Source organism: Embiotoca jacksoni, unplaced genomic scaffold, assembly GCF_022577435.1.
Source record: "Embiotoca jacksoni isolate LCO1_2020_lvr unplaced genomic scaffold, fEmbJac1.0.p SCAF_13, whole genome shotgun sequence".
Lineage (NCBI taxonomy): Eukaryota > Metazoa > Chordata > Actinopteri > Embiotocidae > Embiotoca > Embiotoca jacksoni.
In genome coordinates, this window is record NW_027185263.1 from 16,771,704 (window position 1) to 16,787,004 (window position 15,301).

General features: G+C 40.0%; 1 protein-coding gene across 2 annotated transcripts; it reads left to right on the forward strand.

Annotated features, from left to right (window-relative positions):
- Positions 1-413: 413 nt before the first annotated feature.
- ruvbl2 (RuvB-like AAA ATPase 2) lies at positions 414-5,730 on the forward strand. Of its 2 annotated transcripts, none has more exons than XM_069146979.1 (14): positions 414-479; positions 1,182-1,236; positions 1,385-1,440; positions 1,665-1,806; positions 1,968-2,097; positions 2,185-2,251; positions 2,488-2,594; positions 2,698-2,791; positions 3,038-3,256; positions 3,340-3,458; positions 4,321-4,440; positions 4,528-4,657; positions 4,806-4,920; positions 5,337-5,730. In XM_069146979.1, exons 2-14 carry the CDS (start codon positions 1,182-1,184, stop codon positions 5,360-5,362), a joined length of 1,380 nt encoding a protein of 459 aa, XP_069003080.1. In that variant the 5' UTR covers positions 414-479; the 3' UTR covers positions 5,363-5,730. The 2 variants fall into 2 exon arrangements, with proteins under 2 accessions (XP_069003080.1, XP_069003081.1); XM_069146980.1 differs by lacking the exon at positions 414-479 and adding an exon at positions 620-748.
- Positions 5,731-15,301: the final 9,571 nt, after the last annotated feature.

Consider the following 15,301-nt stretch of genomic DNA (forward strand, 5'->3'; position numbering starts at 1 on the left):
TCTCCATACGTGGACGTTTGTTTTGAAATGTCCACATTGCGCACGGGGCAGCCTTACATGTGACATTAAACGTTAAAGGAAAGTTGTAATGTGCCCAGTGAAAGTCTTTAATAGGTTTTAAGTTGATTAAGTTTGAGAACAACAGGTGGTAAAATGTAAAATACCACGTGAAGACAGGACACTCAACATATCAGCGTATATAAGATTAAATACACAGATTAAAACGTATAATTAAGATCCATATTTGTACCGTAATATAATTCCCTAATTAAAATGACACATTTTTTAAACGGTATGCTATATAATTTTTTTTATCAAGGTTTCCATGCCGTCGCTGTTACTTACATCCGGGTCACAAGAGGGAAGTCAACTTTCCACGTCGAAAAAAGCAGGACTTGTTTCTCGTCGGACACATTTACGCCACGCACCTTCAGAAAGAAGCGCCGCATTCTCACGTTTTCACAAGTGTGGCTGTACAGGTGAGTGTAGAGCAGTACGATTCATTTATTTATTATTATACACCTTAATCTGTCACTCTCTGGCGTTGCAGCATGCGTAATATAAATCCCGTCTATCCCCGGAACATCACGTGTTTATCGGGGAAGTATTTACTGAAGACAACGCTGTGAACGGGGCGAGCTAGCTCGCTAACATAACATTAGCTAGCGTTACGTTGCACGTTGCTACTCCGGCGCTGTTTGGACCAACAGACACGAGTTGTGCAGCTTCTACACGGCAGTTTGCTCAAGTGTGTTGTTGTGACACGTGAGCCCTTCGTTCATTGTGTTAAAAAAAAGGACAACAATGACGAATAAAAGCCGCAGAAAGCTGGCTAACGTCACGTCGCCTCTGAGCCGCTGTTTGCGTCGTTAGGATGTTTCTATGACAACCGACTGAACAGGACATCTTTTATTTTTTAACAATAATTAACTAGTTAACAGCTCAACTGTGTTTGTGTTGTTGTTGTTGTTGTGGTTTCAGTAAAGTAGTTGTTGTTGTTTAGGATATAAACAGGAGCCGTTTTCTTTTGTTTGACATGTTTGTGTCTCGTGATGCCCAAAACCATCAAACACTATCTTTTTAACATCTCATTAAAACGATAGTGAGGTTTTAATACTTCTTGGAGGTGAATCTCGTTTCCTCCTGTGAAGATATTTCTGTTTTGTTATAACTCAACTCAGATGGCGGCGACGAAGGTCCCGGAGGTTCGTGACGTCACACGGATCGAGAGAATTGGTGAGAAATCCACGTTTTTAATCCATAACTGATTAAATGATTAATGATTACTGTGATGTGTGTTGATTCAAGCCGTCTTTATTCTGTCTTTCAAAAGTGGTTGATATGTTGTCGTGTTTGTTTGTTTGTTTGTTTTCCTTGTTTTTAGGAGCACATTCTCACATTCGTGGCCTGGGTTTGGATGATGCGTTGGAGCCGAGACAGGTAGCGTTGGACTTTCAATTCAGAATTATGTGGATCTCCTAATAAATATATAAATATGGCCGGTGTAAGATTTACTAGGGTGAGCATGAATGTTGTGACATAAACAACCCCTGCATATTGAATTTAAACAGCCTTCTGTTGAGCTGATTAGTCTGCTAAGAGGCACAGATGGGCGTTATGTGTTGAACTTGGGCTCAAGGATGCCTGTTCCTGTTCACCTGCAGGTGTCTCAGGGGATGGTCGGCCAGCTGGCCTCCCGTCGGGCAGCAGGGGTCATCTTGGAGATGATCAAAGACGGCCACATTGCTGGCAGAGCGGTACTGATTGCTGGGCAACCTGGCACAGGGAAGACTGCCATCGCTATGGGTAAGCACTACGTTGGAGGCTTTCCAGAACACATCATCATCCTCCACCGGAAGTAATATTATTTCCTTGGGTTGATGTCTTTAGCTTAAGTTAAAACAACTGTTCCTGCTCCCAGGATGACTAGCTGAGACTTCTTTTTTTTGTTTTTTTTGTGTGTGCAGGTATTGCGCAATCTCTTGGCCCTGATACACCCTTTACAGCACTGGCTGGTAGTGAGATCTTCTCCCTGGAGATGAGCAAGACCGAGGCACTCAGCCAAGCTTTTAGAAAAGCCATCGGAGTGAGGATCAAGTGAGTGAGCGAGCACAACCGTTGTGTTTTGTTCTTTTTTTGTTTGAGGTGAATTTCTTTTCACAGTGTTTGTTGTTTTATTTACAGAGAGGAGACAGAAATAATTGAAGGAGAGGTGGTGGAAATCCAGATTGATAGACCAGCCACTGGAACGGTAGGCTGCTTACACTGATGTCGGCTACAAATACACTCATAGTTTATTGCCTCACAGAATCTGTCCATATTGCTTGCTTTGGAAAGCATTTCACAGAAAACACCAGCAGTGAGTCATTACTGATATTACATGTTGAAGGAAACTGAAGCAATCTATAAATGCTATAAAAATGCATATCTGAATGCATGCAGTGGTGATGTTTCACCCATTTATTCAAACGATATTCTTTCAAACAGGGTGCAAAGGTGGGCAAGCTGACTCTGAAGACGACTGAGATGGAAACAATATATGACTTGGGCAACAAGATGATTGACAGCCTCAGTAAAGAGAAGGTTCAAGCTGGGTAAGTTAAACTTTTGTTTGTTATCTGAGATTTACAGTCTCATGTCACTCAGGCTGATCAGACAAACACATATGATTCTAACTGTTTTCCTTTTTTTTCTCAGAGATGTTATTACCATCGACAAAGCCACGGGGAAGATCAGCAAGTTGGGCCGCTCTTTCACCAGAGCCAGAGACTATGATGCCATGGGAGCTCAGGTATGCCGGCACATCAGGAACATCCCACTGTTGTACCTTACTGACAAACAACAGGAGATTTTTTTTCCACCGTTAAGATCACAGTCTTTTTGAATGCACATGTATGCATTAGATATGAATATCATCCTCACCTCTTTCAGTGGCCTTTTTCAGCTAAGTCTTGTTTTCTTAATATAACCATGCAATGTTTTCTGGATTGTGGCTACATGGTTAATGTGGCATTTGTATTTTTTTCTATTTTTAAAGACGCAGTTTGTACAGTGTCCAGAGGGCGAGCTGCAGAAGAGAAAGGAGGTGGTCCACACAGTGTCCCTCCATGAAATCGACGTCATCAACAGCCGCACACAAGGCTTCCTGGCTCTCTTCTCCGGAGACACTGGAGAGATCAAGTCCGAAGTCCGCGAGCAGATTAATGCCAAAGTGTGTGAGTGGAGGGAAGAAGGCAAGGCAGAGATCATCCCAGGGGTACGTCTAAGTGTCTGGGTGTTTGTTTGTATTTGTTGTCTCTGTGATTATACTTAACTAATTAACACTGTCTGTCTCTCCAGGTGTTATTCATTGACGAGGTCCATATGCTGGACATGGAGTGCTTCTCCTTCCTGAACCGAGCCCTGGAGAGCGACTTGTCCCCAGTTCTCATTATGGCCACCAACAGAGGCATCACTCGGTACTGTTAATGACAAAACAGCTCACCTCTGCATGTTGATCCACCTCTGTGGTCATCTGGTCCTTTCAGTGTTTTATAGGTCATACTTAACGCTACAGTTCAGGTTGTTTGTGCTGAATGTTTTCCCCCTCTTGAAACATGAATGCCACTCAAAACACCTCGCCGGCTCTTTGCTACATTATCGTGGACTTTCAGATTTTTTTTTCAAGTGTCTTCGATGCTGATTTCTCAATTTCTCATTTGACACAGATTTGTATGTGCTCTCTGCTCATATCCATGGTAAAATCGCAAATATACACGTAGCGGTGTTCATAAATATTCCTGTGCCTCAGATGTTCTTTAGTGTTGAATGTTGATTCGGTGACATAACTTGGAATACTTCCTACAAAAGTTATTATTTCCCTCTGCTCCCTTTGTGCACAACAGGGACAGTGTCTGAACTTTTTTTTTTTTATCACCCCATGTACCGTTATTAAAACATTATCTGCCTATGAATTAATTATCTAAAAATGTATGCATCTTTGCAATCCTAAACAAAAACTAAGAATGAATACAAGATATGTTAAAGTACAAAAAAAAAAAAAGTCAAAAAAAAAATAAATCCACTTTTCTTACAATTTCACGAAAAGGCTGATTATTAAAAGGAGCAGTGTGTAGGATTTAGTGGCATCTAGTTTGAGATGGCAGATCCTTATTTCAGGTGATTGTACACTAATGAAAACATAATTATGAATATTAAATTCCATTTCTGCCACTAGATCCCCTTAATCTTAAAGTCTGAACCTTTTAAAGAATTAAACATTTATAGTTTTGGTCTCTCACATTTAACATGTAACACTGAATATTAACCTTCTTTTTGCAGAATCCGTGGCACCAACTATCAGAGCCCTCACGGGATCCCCATCGACCTGTTGGATCGCCTGCTCATCATCGCCACCTCCCCGTACACCGAGAAAGAGACGCGGCAGATCCTCAAGATCCGGTGAGAATCAACAGCCGTCAGCCACCTCTCTGTTTCCATCTTCACAGCATCACAGAAAGGAAGTAAACCTGCATGTTTGTGCTTCAGGTGTGAGGAGGAGGATGTGGAGCTGAGCGAGGAGGCTCACACCGTCCTCACTCGTATCGGCATGGAAACGTCACTACGTTACGCCATCCAGCTGATCAGCACTGCAGGACTGGTGTGTCGTAAACGCAAGGTGAGCTCGGTGGGAACAAGCAGACTTTACTGCTGAGGCTGTAACATAAGTTCAGAAAAATAATCATCAACTCAGGTTTCTTTGAATCATTTGATGGATTATATTTCTTTCAGTGCTGGCATCATTTGTGTTTTCATGTCTGATTCAGGGGACAGAGGTTCAGGTGGAGGACATTAAAAGGGTTTACTCTCTGTTCCTGGATGAGGCCAGATCCTCTCAGTACATGAAGGAGTATCAGGATTCCTTCCTCTTCAATGAAACACGTGAGTTTCCTGTTCGTCGTCTTGCATCTCTGGTCTCGGCAGAACGTCTCTGCTTTGGTTCCCACAGATCAACAGTTCACACCGAAGCTGTGTTCACATAAACACAAGTTAAATCAAAGGCAATCAGTTCATCTGAATGCCAAAACAGACTCCTGCCCGAGGGAACCTGCTGTGATCTGCCGCAGTCGTTAGTGGAGATTTCACTTTTCATTCAACCTGCTCTACATCGTACAGCAAGGCAGAGAGGAGAAGGAGATCTATGGAAAAATAGCATATGAAAATGAATTAATTCCAACTCGGCTAAATGCTGCACTCGAAGGCTCTGCTCTTCCATCTAATTAAAAAAATATTATGCAGAGTATACAAGTTTCACTTTACATGATGAATGAACAAGATATTTTGCTCTTCCTTTTCAGAAACGGGTTCCATGGACACCTCATAATGAAGAAGACCTCTTTGTTTTCTTACTCTGTGAACTTTTCATGTTGTCAGTTGTCACCTGGGGTTGGAGTCATGTCGGAACTGGATTTGACCAAAATTTACGTTCAACGTTGAATTACACTGAAGATAAAAATCCAACTGTATTAGATTTAATAAATTTCCCTACATTTTTCTTCTTTGTTCACCTTTAATTCCCAATTGTTTAAATTTAAAGTTTTGTACTGAAATTGAACTTTACTCTGAATTTACTGTGATACTGTTCATCCTTGAGGCCTTGTGGCAGGAACATCCATTACCTTCGTGCTTTTTTTGTTGACTTATGGTTTATTTTTATGAAAATAAATAAAGCATGCTTTTTGTAAGCATACACAGAGTTGTTTTCTCATTTGTGTGTCATCATGAATGCTTTAAAATGGATTTGAACTTTGACTAGCTAGAACATCGCATCACACTTTTAGTTTAATTTTATATTGTTTTGTACGAATCATCTGTATCTTTTAGTTGAGATGCTTTGAAAAACTTCAAACCCAAATTATTAATAGTTGAAGGTTTCTGTCCCACAGAAACATCACATGGAATCGAAAGACTGAAACTTGTATATACATGTGTAATGAATGATTTTGTAAAAAGACTTTTGATATAAACAAAAACTAATCATATTTGTCTTTGTTGTTTCATTATTGTAAACAAAAAAACTCCCTTTACAAAAGTCTTGCTACACTTAACATTATGTCGAATGTTGCAGGCTTAATTATTGGCCTGCTCAGTAGTCTAAATGAATGAGATCTCGCTTACAACACAATGACCTATAAAAACCACAGCCTGTAACATTACATGTATCCTTATTGTCTTTAAAGTAACTCTGCTTATTTATTGTTATTAATCCTTTTTAAATTTTTGCACAAAACGAGAGTTTACTGAATCAGATGCTGCAGTATGTTTTATTAAACTACAGAAATGATTGCAAATGCAATTCAAAACAAATTACGTGCTTAGGAGAGACAGATGTACCAATTTTCCATATTACAGCGTCTGTGTTAACTGAGGAGAAATGTAATTTTTGTTAAAAATTTCTCCTCGGGGATTAATAAAGTAACTACCTAACCTAACCTAACCTAACCTAACCTCTAAATGTAAAACAACTATAACAACACACTGCTACCACAAGGTGGCGCCCAAAGACTTCTCCTGCAGACATCTTAACACCGAACAATACGATGTGCAAACGGTGCTGAGATGAACGTGAGGCCTTTCTGCCCTTTTTAATAATCAAGTCCAGCAGCATAAAAATATCTTCTCGTTGAATCATTTACATCTGACTGTGTGAAGGGTGTGAGCTCATACTGTACATGACTGCAGCTCGTCCACACCTCAGTCTGATACTGGAAGGTGCTACCTGACACACACACACACACACACACACACACACACACACACACACACACACACACACACACACACACACACACACACACACACACACACACTCTTGCTCACACCTAGATTTCTCTAAAATTAGAAAAGAGGCTTGGTTTGTAGTGTCAGGATTCGGGTTTATGACATATTCTACTTATTTATTCAGACAGCTGCCTTCTAGTTCATATAGTATTACATAATATTATACTATACATCAAATTGTAGTTCTACCTCTTACCAGTGGTTTCATCACCATTAGATATTCACCACATAGTTGTTATCACTGGTTACTCCATAATGTATTCTAAAAGCAGTATTAAATTATTAAAAGTATTGCATTTAGCGGGCAGAACAGTAAATTCACTTGCAGCGATCAAAGATAAAAGTCTGTGCGAGTCAGAGACTTATTGCAGGAATTCTAATAACCATAGCCGTACACCCAGACGTGAATATTACCTTCAGATCTCTACTAATATGCTCCATTTCTTTCATTTCCAACCAGAGTGGACTAATCAATTTTACCTGCATATAGTGTGAGAGCATTGCAGACTGTCTCCTACGTGGTCATGAATATTTAATGTTTGGTGGTGGTGGGAGAGAGCTCTGCGTGGATTACCCTGCTGCCTACAACCCATAAATCCCCCTCAGTCCCATGAGGATGCAGTTGGCTCCTGCTGCTGCCGCATCTGATGGATTTATTTGTTGGATTTAGGATCAAGTTCACCAGTGTTCACTTGTTTGTATGTAAAACGGTGTGTGCACGTCCCATTTAAAAAAAAATTTTTTTGGAGCATTTACAGAAGCAGTTTTCTGACTCTCCACATAATTTACGTGATGTGCTGAAATGTGGACATCTTATTGAAAATCTATAGAGCGAATCCTCTTCATCTGAACAGAACAGTCTCAACGCATTTAATATCTGAATACTCTTGACCACAAGGCCATTTCTTGTTCCTCAGTGTCACTGTGAATCCAAATCACATTGAGCTCCTCTGGGGGTGAGCAGGTTGTCTTGGACCGGCTCCCACTCTTTGTCTGCACATCACTGTCCACAGGCTACAAGGCTGCACAGCATGCTAACATGTTGTGGCATTTTGCCTGCTGCACAGAAAAGAGGCTGCTGCCCTTTTTCTCGACCACAGTCAAGCCAGCACTCTCCAAATGTCCCCATCATCCAACCACCACCCTCCGTTTCTTTGTACATCAGCCAGAGTTGTTCTGTAGGCGAGACAAAGATCAGCGCAGGACTTCTCAAACACAGCCGGCCTGATGATTGTCACCTGGGTCACGATGACAGGCAGCGAAGCTTTCTGCTCTATTGACTGTGTCAGAGGTCACTGGACATTCTCACAGTCTAATGGGCCTCTGCATATGAATGTCATTAGATAAATGTACTCACATCCGAAAAAGGTCCACCAGTCATGAAATGCATCGACTCTGTGATCAATAAAATTGATCTGAGATATTGTCAGTTGAAGCCAGGATTAACTGATAGATTCACATGTCAACCTGGATTTCACCACAGTCACCTTTGTCCCAACACCACAATCAAAGATGCTGCCAATATCTAGAGGATGAAATTATTTTTGTCATCATCACCTCATGATGCAGTAACTGAATGTACAGGAAGTGAAAGCTGTGAAAACTTAAGACAAATCTTTATAGGTTGGCTTTTATTTGGCACTCTATTGTTTGCCTGTTTTATCTATTGTTTGGGTTTTGATTGTGTTTTACTGTTTTAATCTTTGTTTTACATTTTTGTTGTTTTTCTTGCATTTACATTTTTTTTTTTTTATCTTGGTCTGTGAAACACTTTGGGATGCATTGTTGTATGAAAGCTGCTATATAAATAAATCTGAGTGGATGATTGTGGGTTATTGCAATTATGTGAAGTACAAAGCCAATTATGCAGTCACAAATATGTGTCTTTGTTTACGTTGTAAATGAACTGTTACTGTCTGTAGCCCCACTCAGGTGTTTCACCATGACTTTAAATGTGATTGTCAGCTTCGGACAGTCACATGACAGTGCTCCATTGTGAAAGTCAACCTACCTTATTCACAATTGCCATGTCCCTTTTTCTTTGTCTATCATGCTTGATTCTTGACTCGACACTTCACTCTCCTCAGACACGTGTTTCTGCACAGGTTCACTTCTCAAACCAGACATGACCTTAATGTTGAAAGGAGGACCAAGAAGTCAAGTCAGATTTCACAACAAAACCACCATTGAACACAATAATGGACACTTGAAATGGTATAAATTCATCTCCTTTGCTCTTCTTTATTATCTGTTTTACCACATTTTCTTTTTTCATGTCATGTTGTTTAAATAGGATTTTAGGATTTAAGCACCATTTGGATTGTAGTGTTCCTGAATGGGCACAATTTGAGTCGGTTTCCTGAGGTTTCCAAGAGAAAATAAATCCTCATCCTCCTTCTTTTACTGCCATATGCGAAAAGGGAGAACATGTAATTCCTGTGGTCAGCTGAACGAGGTCGGTGGAAGTGCATCAAGCTGAAGCTTTCACATATGGTAGTGAAGGTTTAAATAATTGATGTTGGAAAAACAGACTTAAGTGAAAGTACTGATTAAATTGCAATACATCGCATGAATAATATCATGTGGGGTTCAAATAAATCGGGAAATTGGAGTGAACACTTCTGCTATCGGTATATTTGTTATTTCTAATTACACTTCTTGGACCACTTTGGGTCAATTTGTCCTTTATATTTAACTCATTGTGGCCTTTCCAGAGCAGAAGAAGACAGCACCTGTGTTCCCATGAGGTGTTGCAGAGTTATGAAATCACATGTTTTGATTCCGGAGTTTTTAGGCTTTTTGCAGCACACTTTTTTTTGTGTGTGTAGCTGATCTTAAGGATGAGTGTAGTGACATGTAGTCAGTTTCCTGTCATTGTCTGACAGTATGCGAGGCCTGATAGGTCACTTACCTCATGAATAATCTATCAAGCCCATTTATCACTCATTCCAGAGTCTTGCCTCAATGGCATCCATTCATTTGTAACCAACAGCTCTCGCCTCTCGTTCCTCTGGTTGTGTAAGAGGTGAGGAAAGTGAGAGCAGAACATAAAAGAAGCCTGAGTGAGCCACACATTTGTCATGAATGCTCAGATAATATGTCGTCTGAATAATGACTAAAAGACAGAGAAGCACTTTGTGTGTTTATTACATGGGCCACGACACATTGAAAATAGAATAACAGGACACTGCTGGCCAGGATTTATTTTGATGCTCTGTGCTTTATTACTTAATAACAGAGGACCTCAATCACGAGGCGTTAACTGTGGTTATGAACTAATTTGCTTTCTGATGACAAATCAGCGATGAATCAATTACAAAACTGAAAGCATTCAATCTGTATTCTGACTGTGAGTTTGACGTTACAAACCTCTTGTATGGAAAAATAACTTTCCACATGCCAGGTCAGAAAAAAAACAAAAATGTCTTGATTATTAATTTTTTAAAACATCATATTTCAAAATTTTGTAGCATTTGTTTTGTCCTCAAACATGAGTAAAAGTATACAGCTAAAGCAGGGCTGGACACAATGATATGGTTTTTGTAATGTCATCATGCTGATGTCAAGAAGGTATAAAATTCACCATGTTTACCATCTTAGTTTAGACTCTTAACATGCTAACATTTTATAATCAGTGCTAAATATAGAGCAGATAAAACTCAGGCTGGTGATTTTGGTGGTATTTTGCAGATATTTAATAATTTAAAGAAAATATTAGACAAACTGAAACTTTACCTGATTATTAGTGCAAAATTTCATGGCAATCTACTTTTGAAACATTTCATTTAAAACAATGCTTGTTCATTGGTGCTATAAAAAAGTCTGAGGATCACAAATATCATCAAACTTTGGGAGCTGTGAATGTACGAAATGTTCGCATCAGTCCAGCTTGTGGATTTACTGTATGCAAATTCCACAGCATGATAAGTGAAGCCTGTGGTGGCACTAGACTAAAAGTCGATCATTAGCATTCATTTCTGGACACCAGATATCTGTATATGAATTCATCCATCTGACAGCTGTGAGAGTTGATGGTGACTCTACAGGAAAAGTCAGGCAATCAGCAAAGTCATCATTTTTTATCCTCTGACGATGAGTGTGCGTATCACATTTCTTGATGAGTCATGAAGCAGTTCAGATATTTCAGTCTGGATCAAACAAACTAACATCCCTAAAGACTTTCATGTCTGATTCTTGTCTGACTGTTTAGAAGTTTGCTGTTGCAATTCGCTTTTGACAAATGGGATTTTGTTCATTGTTTATATTTAGATGAACTTTGCTGTGAAGCATTACAGCGTAACTGATTCAGCCCAGTTGGAAAGCACTTTATTATCCAGGGAGGTGCAATATAAGCTGTGTGTGTAATGTTCTCCTGGAGAAACACATTTAATTAGAGAGCAAATAATAACAGAGTGTCCTGAAATAGTTTTAGTATCTTTCCTTATTTAATGATGTAAAATGCTAAAATGAACTTATTTGACCTTCCTGTTCTCTTGTGGTGTGTTGTTGCGTGCGTGGCGTGTTTGATCAGGGTTCCCGACTGCACGCACATGCATACAACCAGAGAAACAAGTATTTGTTCCGTGTTTGTGTGTGTTTACATTATACTGTATGTAAACGCCCTCCTGCTTCCATTCACACCGACCTGTTGCCATTCACTGCACTCCACACTTTACACACCAATCATTCACAAAGCTGCCTTCGTGCTTCACGTGTTGGACACATGAATGCAGATGCTGTTCTGCACTCACGGGCGCACGCATAAATAGACTTTGGAAGTTTTTCAGAATCAGTTTATGCTGCAGTGGAAACATCGGGTCTAAATATGGAATCATGTGAGCTAAAGATAGCAACAAAAACCAACCAACATCATTCACTCCTTGCCAAGTCGAGCATAAGCTCATGTATAATTCAGAAAACTGTGGTATTCATAACTCACACTTGCTTCACCCGCGACACTGAACCCACTCCGGCACATAATAAGCACATTGCGGTAACACTTTTCCACTGTCATTTTACATTACATCCTCGTTAGTAAGCATGCAAATCAGATTAATCCCTCATCGCACTTGGGACCTCACTGGCAGAGTTTGAAATGAAGCCACTGCTTCAAAGCCTGATGGGAAACGAGGAATGATCATTAGAGCTGGCTGAAGGGTGATGATGTCTTCGGCTACAGTGGCTCCAACAACGACAGCAGGCCCGGCTATTACTCGCCATTCACGTCTTCTTGAATCGTTCCTTCATTGACGTTGCTCAGCCCACCATGAAGCACATCTCTTGTCCATTGCACATGGGCAGACAGCAAAGAGGACGAGGGCATCTCATGCTCCCCGTGGAACCTCTGTCAGCTTCTTTAATGACATAGTAACACATGCATAGCCCTGCGTTCATGCAGACTGTGACAGCTGAAGGTTATTTGGCTCCTCGGGCCTAAGCGCTCATTCACACATGAAAGCAGCGATGCTCAATGACGTGATGCTTAACAAGGAGAAAATAAGAAGAAGAGGAACATCTCTCAGCTGTATGATGATTAATGTGGAGACACAAATCTGGAAAGCATTTTGTACAATAAGTGACTCACATCTTGGATTGACTTCTCAGGATTTTTAAGATTTTACAAATATAGTTTAGTGTCACAAATTTACAACAAAACTAAACATCACTTTACAGAGCAGTCAGCATATTTTTGGCACAGAGTGTTCGATGACTTTCTAATGAACAAACTTCATCTCTGTGTCATTTTACAACCCGGTATCACGGCAAAGCGTGAAATAGACACGCCCATCCACTACAGCAAAATGTGAGATAGCCACGCTTTGCGCTATCTAGGCGTAAAGGTTACACGTTTTCCTGTAGTGGACGAAAATAAAACTGACTGCATGCTTTGGCCCATGTGATTGCTTCTGTTGCAGTACCTTGGTCACATGATCCTTTGTCACATGATATTTATGTGTGTGTAAGTTTCATGCTTACAAAATGTGTAACTTTCACGCCCAGACAGCCCAAAACAAAAATGGCTATCTCACGTTTTGCTGTCGTGGACGGGTGTGTCTATCTCACGCTTTGCAGTGATTCTGGGTTACTTTTTACATACGTTGTACAATCAAAAAATATCTTGAGTGAGGATGTAACACTGTAAGTGTATTTATTTCTTGCTCTGCTATTCACATTGTTCTGTTTTCCTGTGTTTTTGTGTTTTTATTGGCATCTTTTATCATGTAAAGGTCACTCACTTATTTTCTTCATTGTGTCTTCTCGCAATGGCACTTGTTTAAAACTTGAGCACGTCCCCGCCTTAAGTCAACCTCTGATGAAGCAAAGGGCTGTTTTTGCCTTTCAATTGCTCTGACAGCCCGGGGAGTCATTTGTAGTTTTTCATTCTCTATTACTCCTTTTAATCCCTTCACTCTTAATCCTGTCGGGAGGAAGAAAAAAGAGGGCTTACATGTCACTTAGTTTGTCAGTTTGCATCTTTGTCTTCACATGGTACAGCATGCAGGGAACGCTTTGCTCATTTCATCAATGTTTCATCCATGTTTTATCTCTGAAGAGTACAACAAATGAAGAGCTGTGAAAATCTGTGAAATTGTTGATGATGATATTAAAACTGGAACCTGGATCTCTCTCACAAACACAGACAACACTAGTTCACATCAGATCGATCGAGTATAAACTGTGGCCTCTATAACACTGGCTTCATTTGAGGTAACTGTTCCTGCAGTGTGAGGCAGGTTTGAAAAGTCGGTGGGTGCTGAGAGAGAGAGAGGTGAGAGATTCACAGTGGAGGTGTGATACTGCAAAATCGACATACTTCTGCTTCATCTGTTCTTCTACAGACTCTCTATGTCTCCATTTTTTTTTAAACCCCAACCTTTAGACCTGTTTGTGCTGTGCTGGTAACGCTATATTAATCATCAGGTTAGTCTGATTACTGCCATTTCTCTGTCTGCTGCCAAAACCTACAGGTGAAGTAGCTGCAACTCACTGTCACACCAAAGTGTGTTATACAGCCGCCTAGGTGTGAAAAGTAAGATGCCTCCTATACAAAACATAAATGTAATGGAAAAGCTGACTTTCTCTAATAAACTGGAAGAAAAATTTGATTAAATACATGTTGTCAAGAAGACTAAACTTTATAAGATACCGGATCGAAAAACAGAGAACCCCTTGAAAAACAACATATTTAGGTTTAGGAAAAAACTACTTGGTTGGAGATTGGAAAAGATCACGGTTTAGGTTGAAATACGTATTTTTACATAAGTAACATTACATGTGCCATGGAAGTTACTTAACATATTTTACATTAATGACTTACTGTCATTACTTAAAAGAAATCCATATCACTTTGTCACAGTCTAAAAGCCTGTTCTCACGGATGAAACTCCTGAGTTGGAGCCATCCAACCGACCACCACCTACATCCCCAATTTAACTTTTTACACTTCAGCACATGACATCCATCCCACAACCTCCTTCTCTGACCCTTCTTGTGGACTTCTCCCGCTTCGGTGAGGCAAAACATGTCACTGACATGGTATCCTCTTGTGGACTGACAGGTGTATCACACGCTTTGCTGTGATACTGGGCTGTATCTTGGATCGGGTGCAAACAAAGAATATAAATCCAGTAGATTACACTCCTTGTTGAATGTACATATTCCCTGAAGAACAGAGTGACTCATGTTTCATGGCAGATTGTTATTTTAAAGCCTGGCCATGAAAAGTCACAGTAATTAGATATGATTCCGGTTGTCACCACAACATAAACCTTTTGTGTTCTAATTTTGTAATGAGCTGCTGCCCAGATGAAACAGTTTCAGATTTGATTCATGGTAGAAACAGTTTGAGGTCTTTAATTTAAGCCTATACATCTTTTCAACTTGTTGACACGCCCTGCTCCCTATGTGGGATGCTCTGCCTAAAATGAAAGAAGAATACAAAATATTTCAAGGATTTGTTCATTATTGGACTGCCAGACTGCTTTAAAGGTTGGAAAACATTATATATTTAAGTTCCACACTGTATTTTAGTTGGATTATTCATTTCTGCACAGCTCTTTCTGAAAACAACTAAAAGGAGAAAAGCCTAATCTATTGATATGTACAGTAAACTACATGATCCTATGTGACAGAAATATCTGTCGTGATTTTAAGTGTAATGTGGTCTAAATTTAAATCATGATCCAAACTAAAATGTATTTCTTACTTGTGCTCAAAGCTGGCTGCTTCATAAGCTGGGTAAATTTGAAAAAAAAACAAAAACAGGGCACTGTGCCCTGAAAATGCACGGCAACATTTAAAAAATGGATGGCTCGAACAATGCCGCTTTTAAACTGCGAACAAGCTGACATTTTGAAGCTTCACATCCACCAGCGGCTATTTTTCAACCTAAATTTATACTGCGTGTTGCACAAAGTTTGTCCTCTGTGAGTTTAAGAGGCAAAGTGCAAATGGAAATTCCAGTGCTTGCTAGAATGGCTCC

What these genes read in the sequence shown, in the direction of transcription:
- ruvbl2 (XM_069146979.1), top strand. Translation starts at nt 1,182, where the DNA reads ATGGCGGCGACGAAGGTCCCGGAGGTTCGTGACGTCACACGGATCGAG. An exon ending in ATGATGCCATGGGAGCTCAG is followed by an intron (nt 2,792 to 3,037) that starts GTATGCCGGCAC and finishes CTATTTTTAAAG; the next exon opens with ACGCAGTTTGTACAGTGTCC. An exon ending in CGGCAGATCCTCAAGATCCG is followed by an intron (nt 4,441 to 4,527) that starts GTGAGAATCAAC and finishes TTTGTGCTTCAG; the next exon opens with GTGTGAGGAGGAGGATGTGG.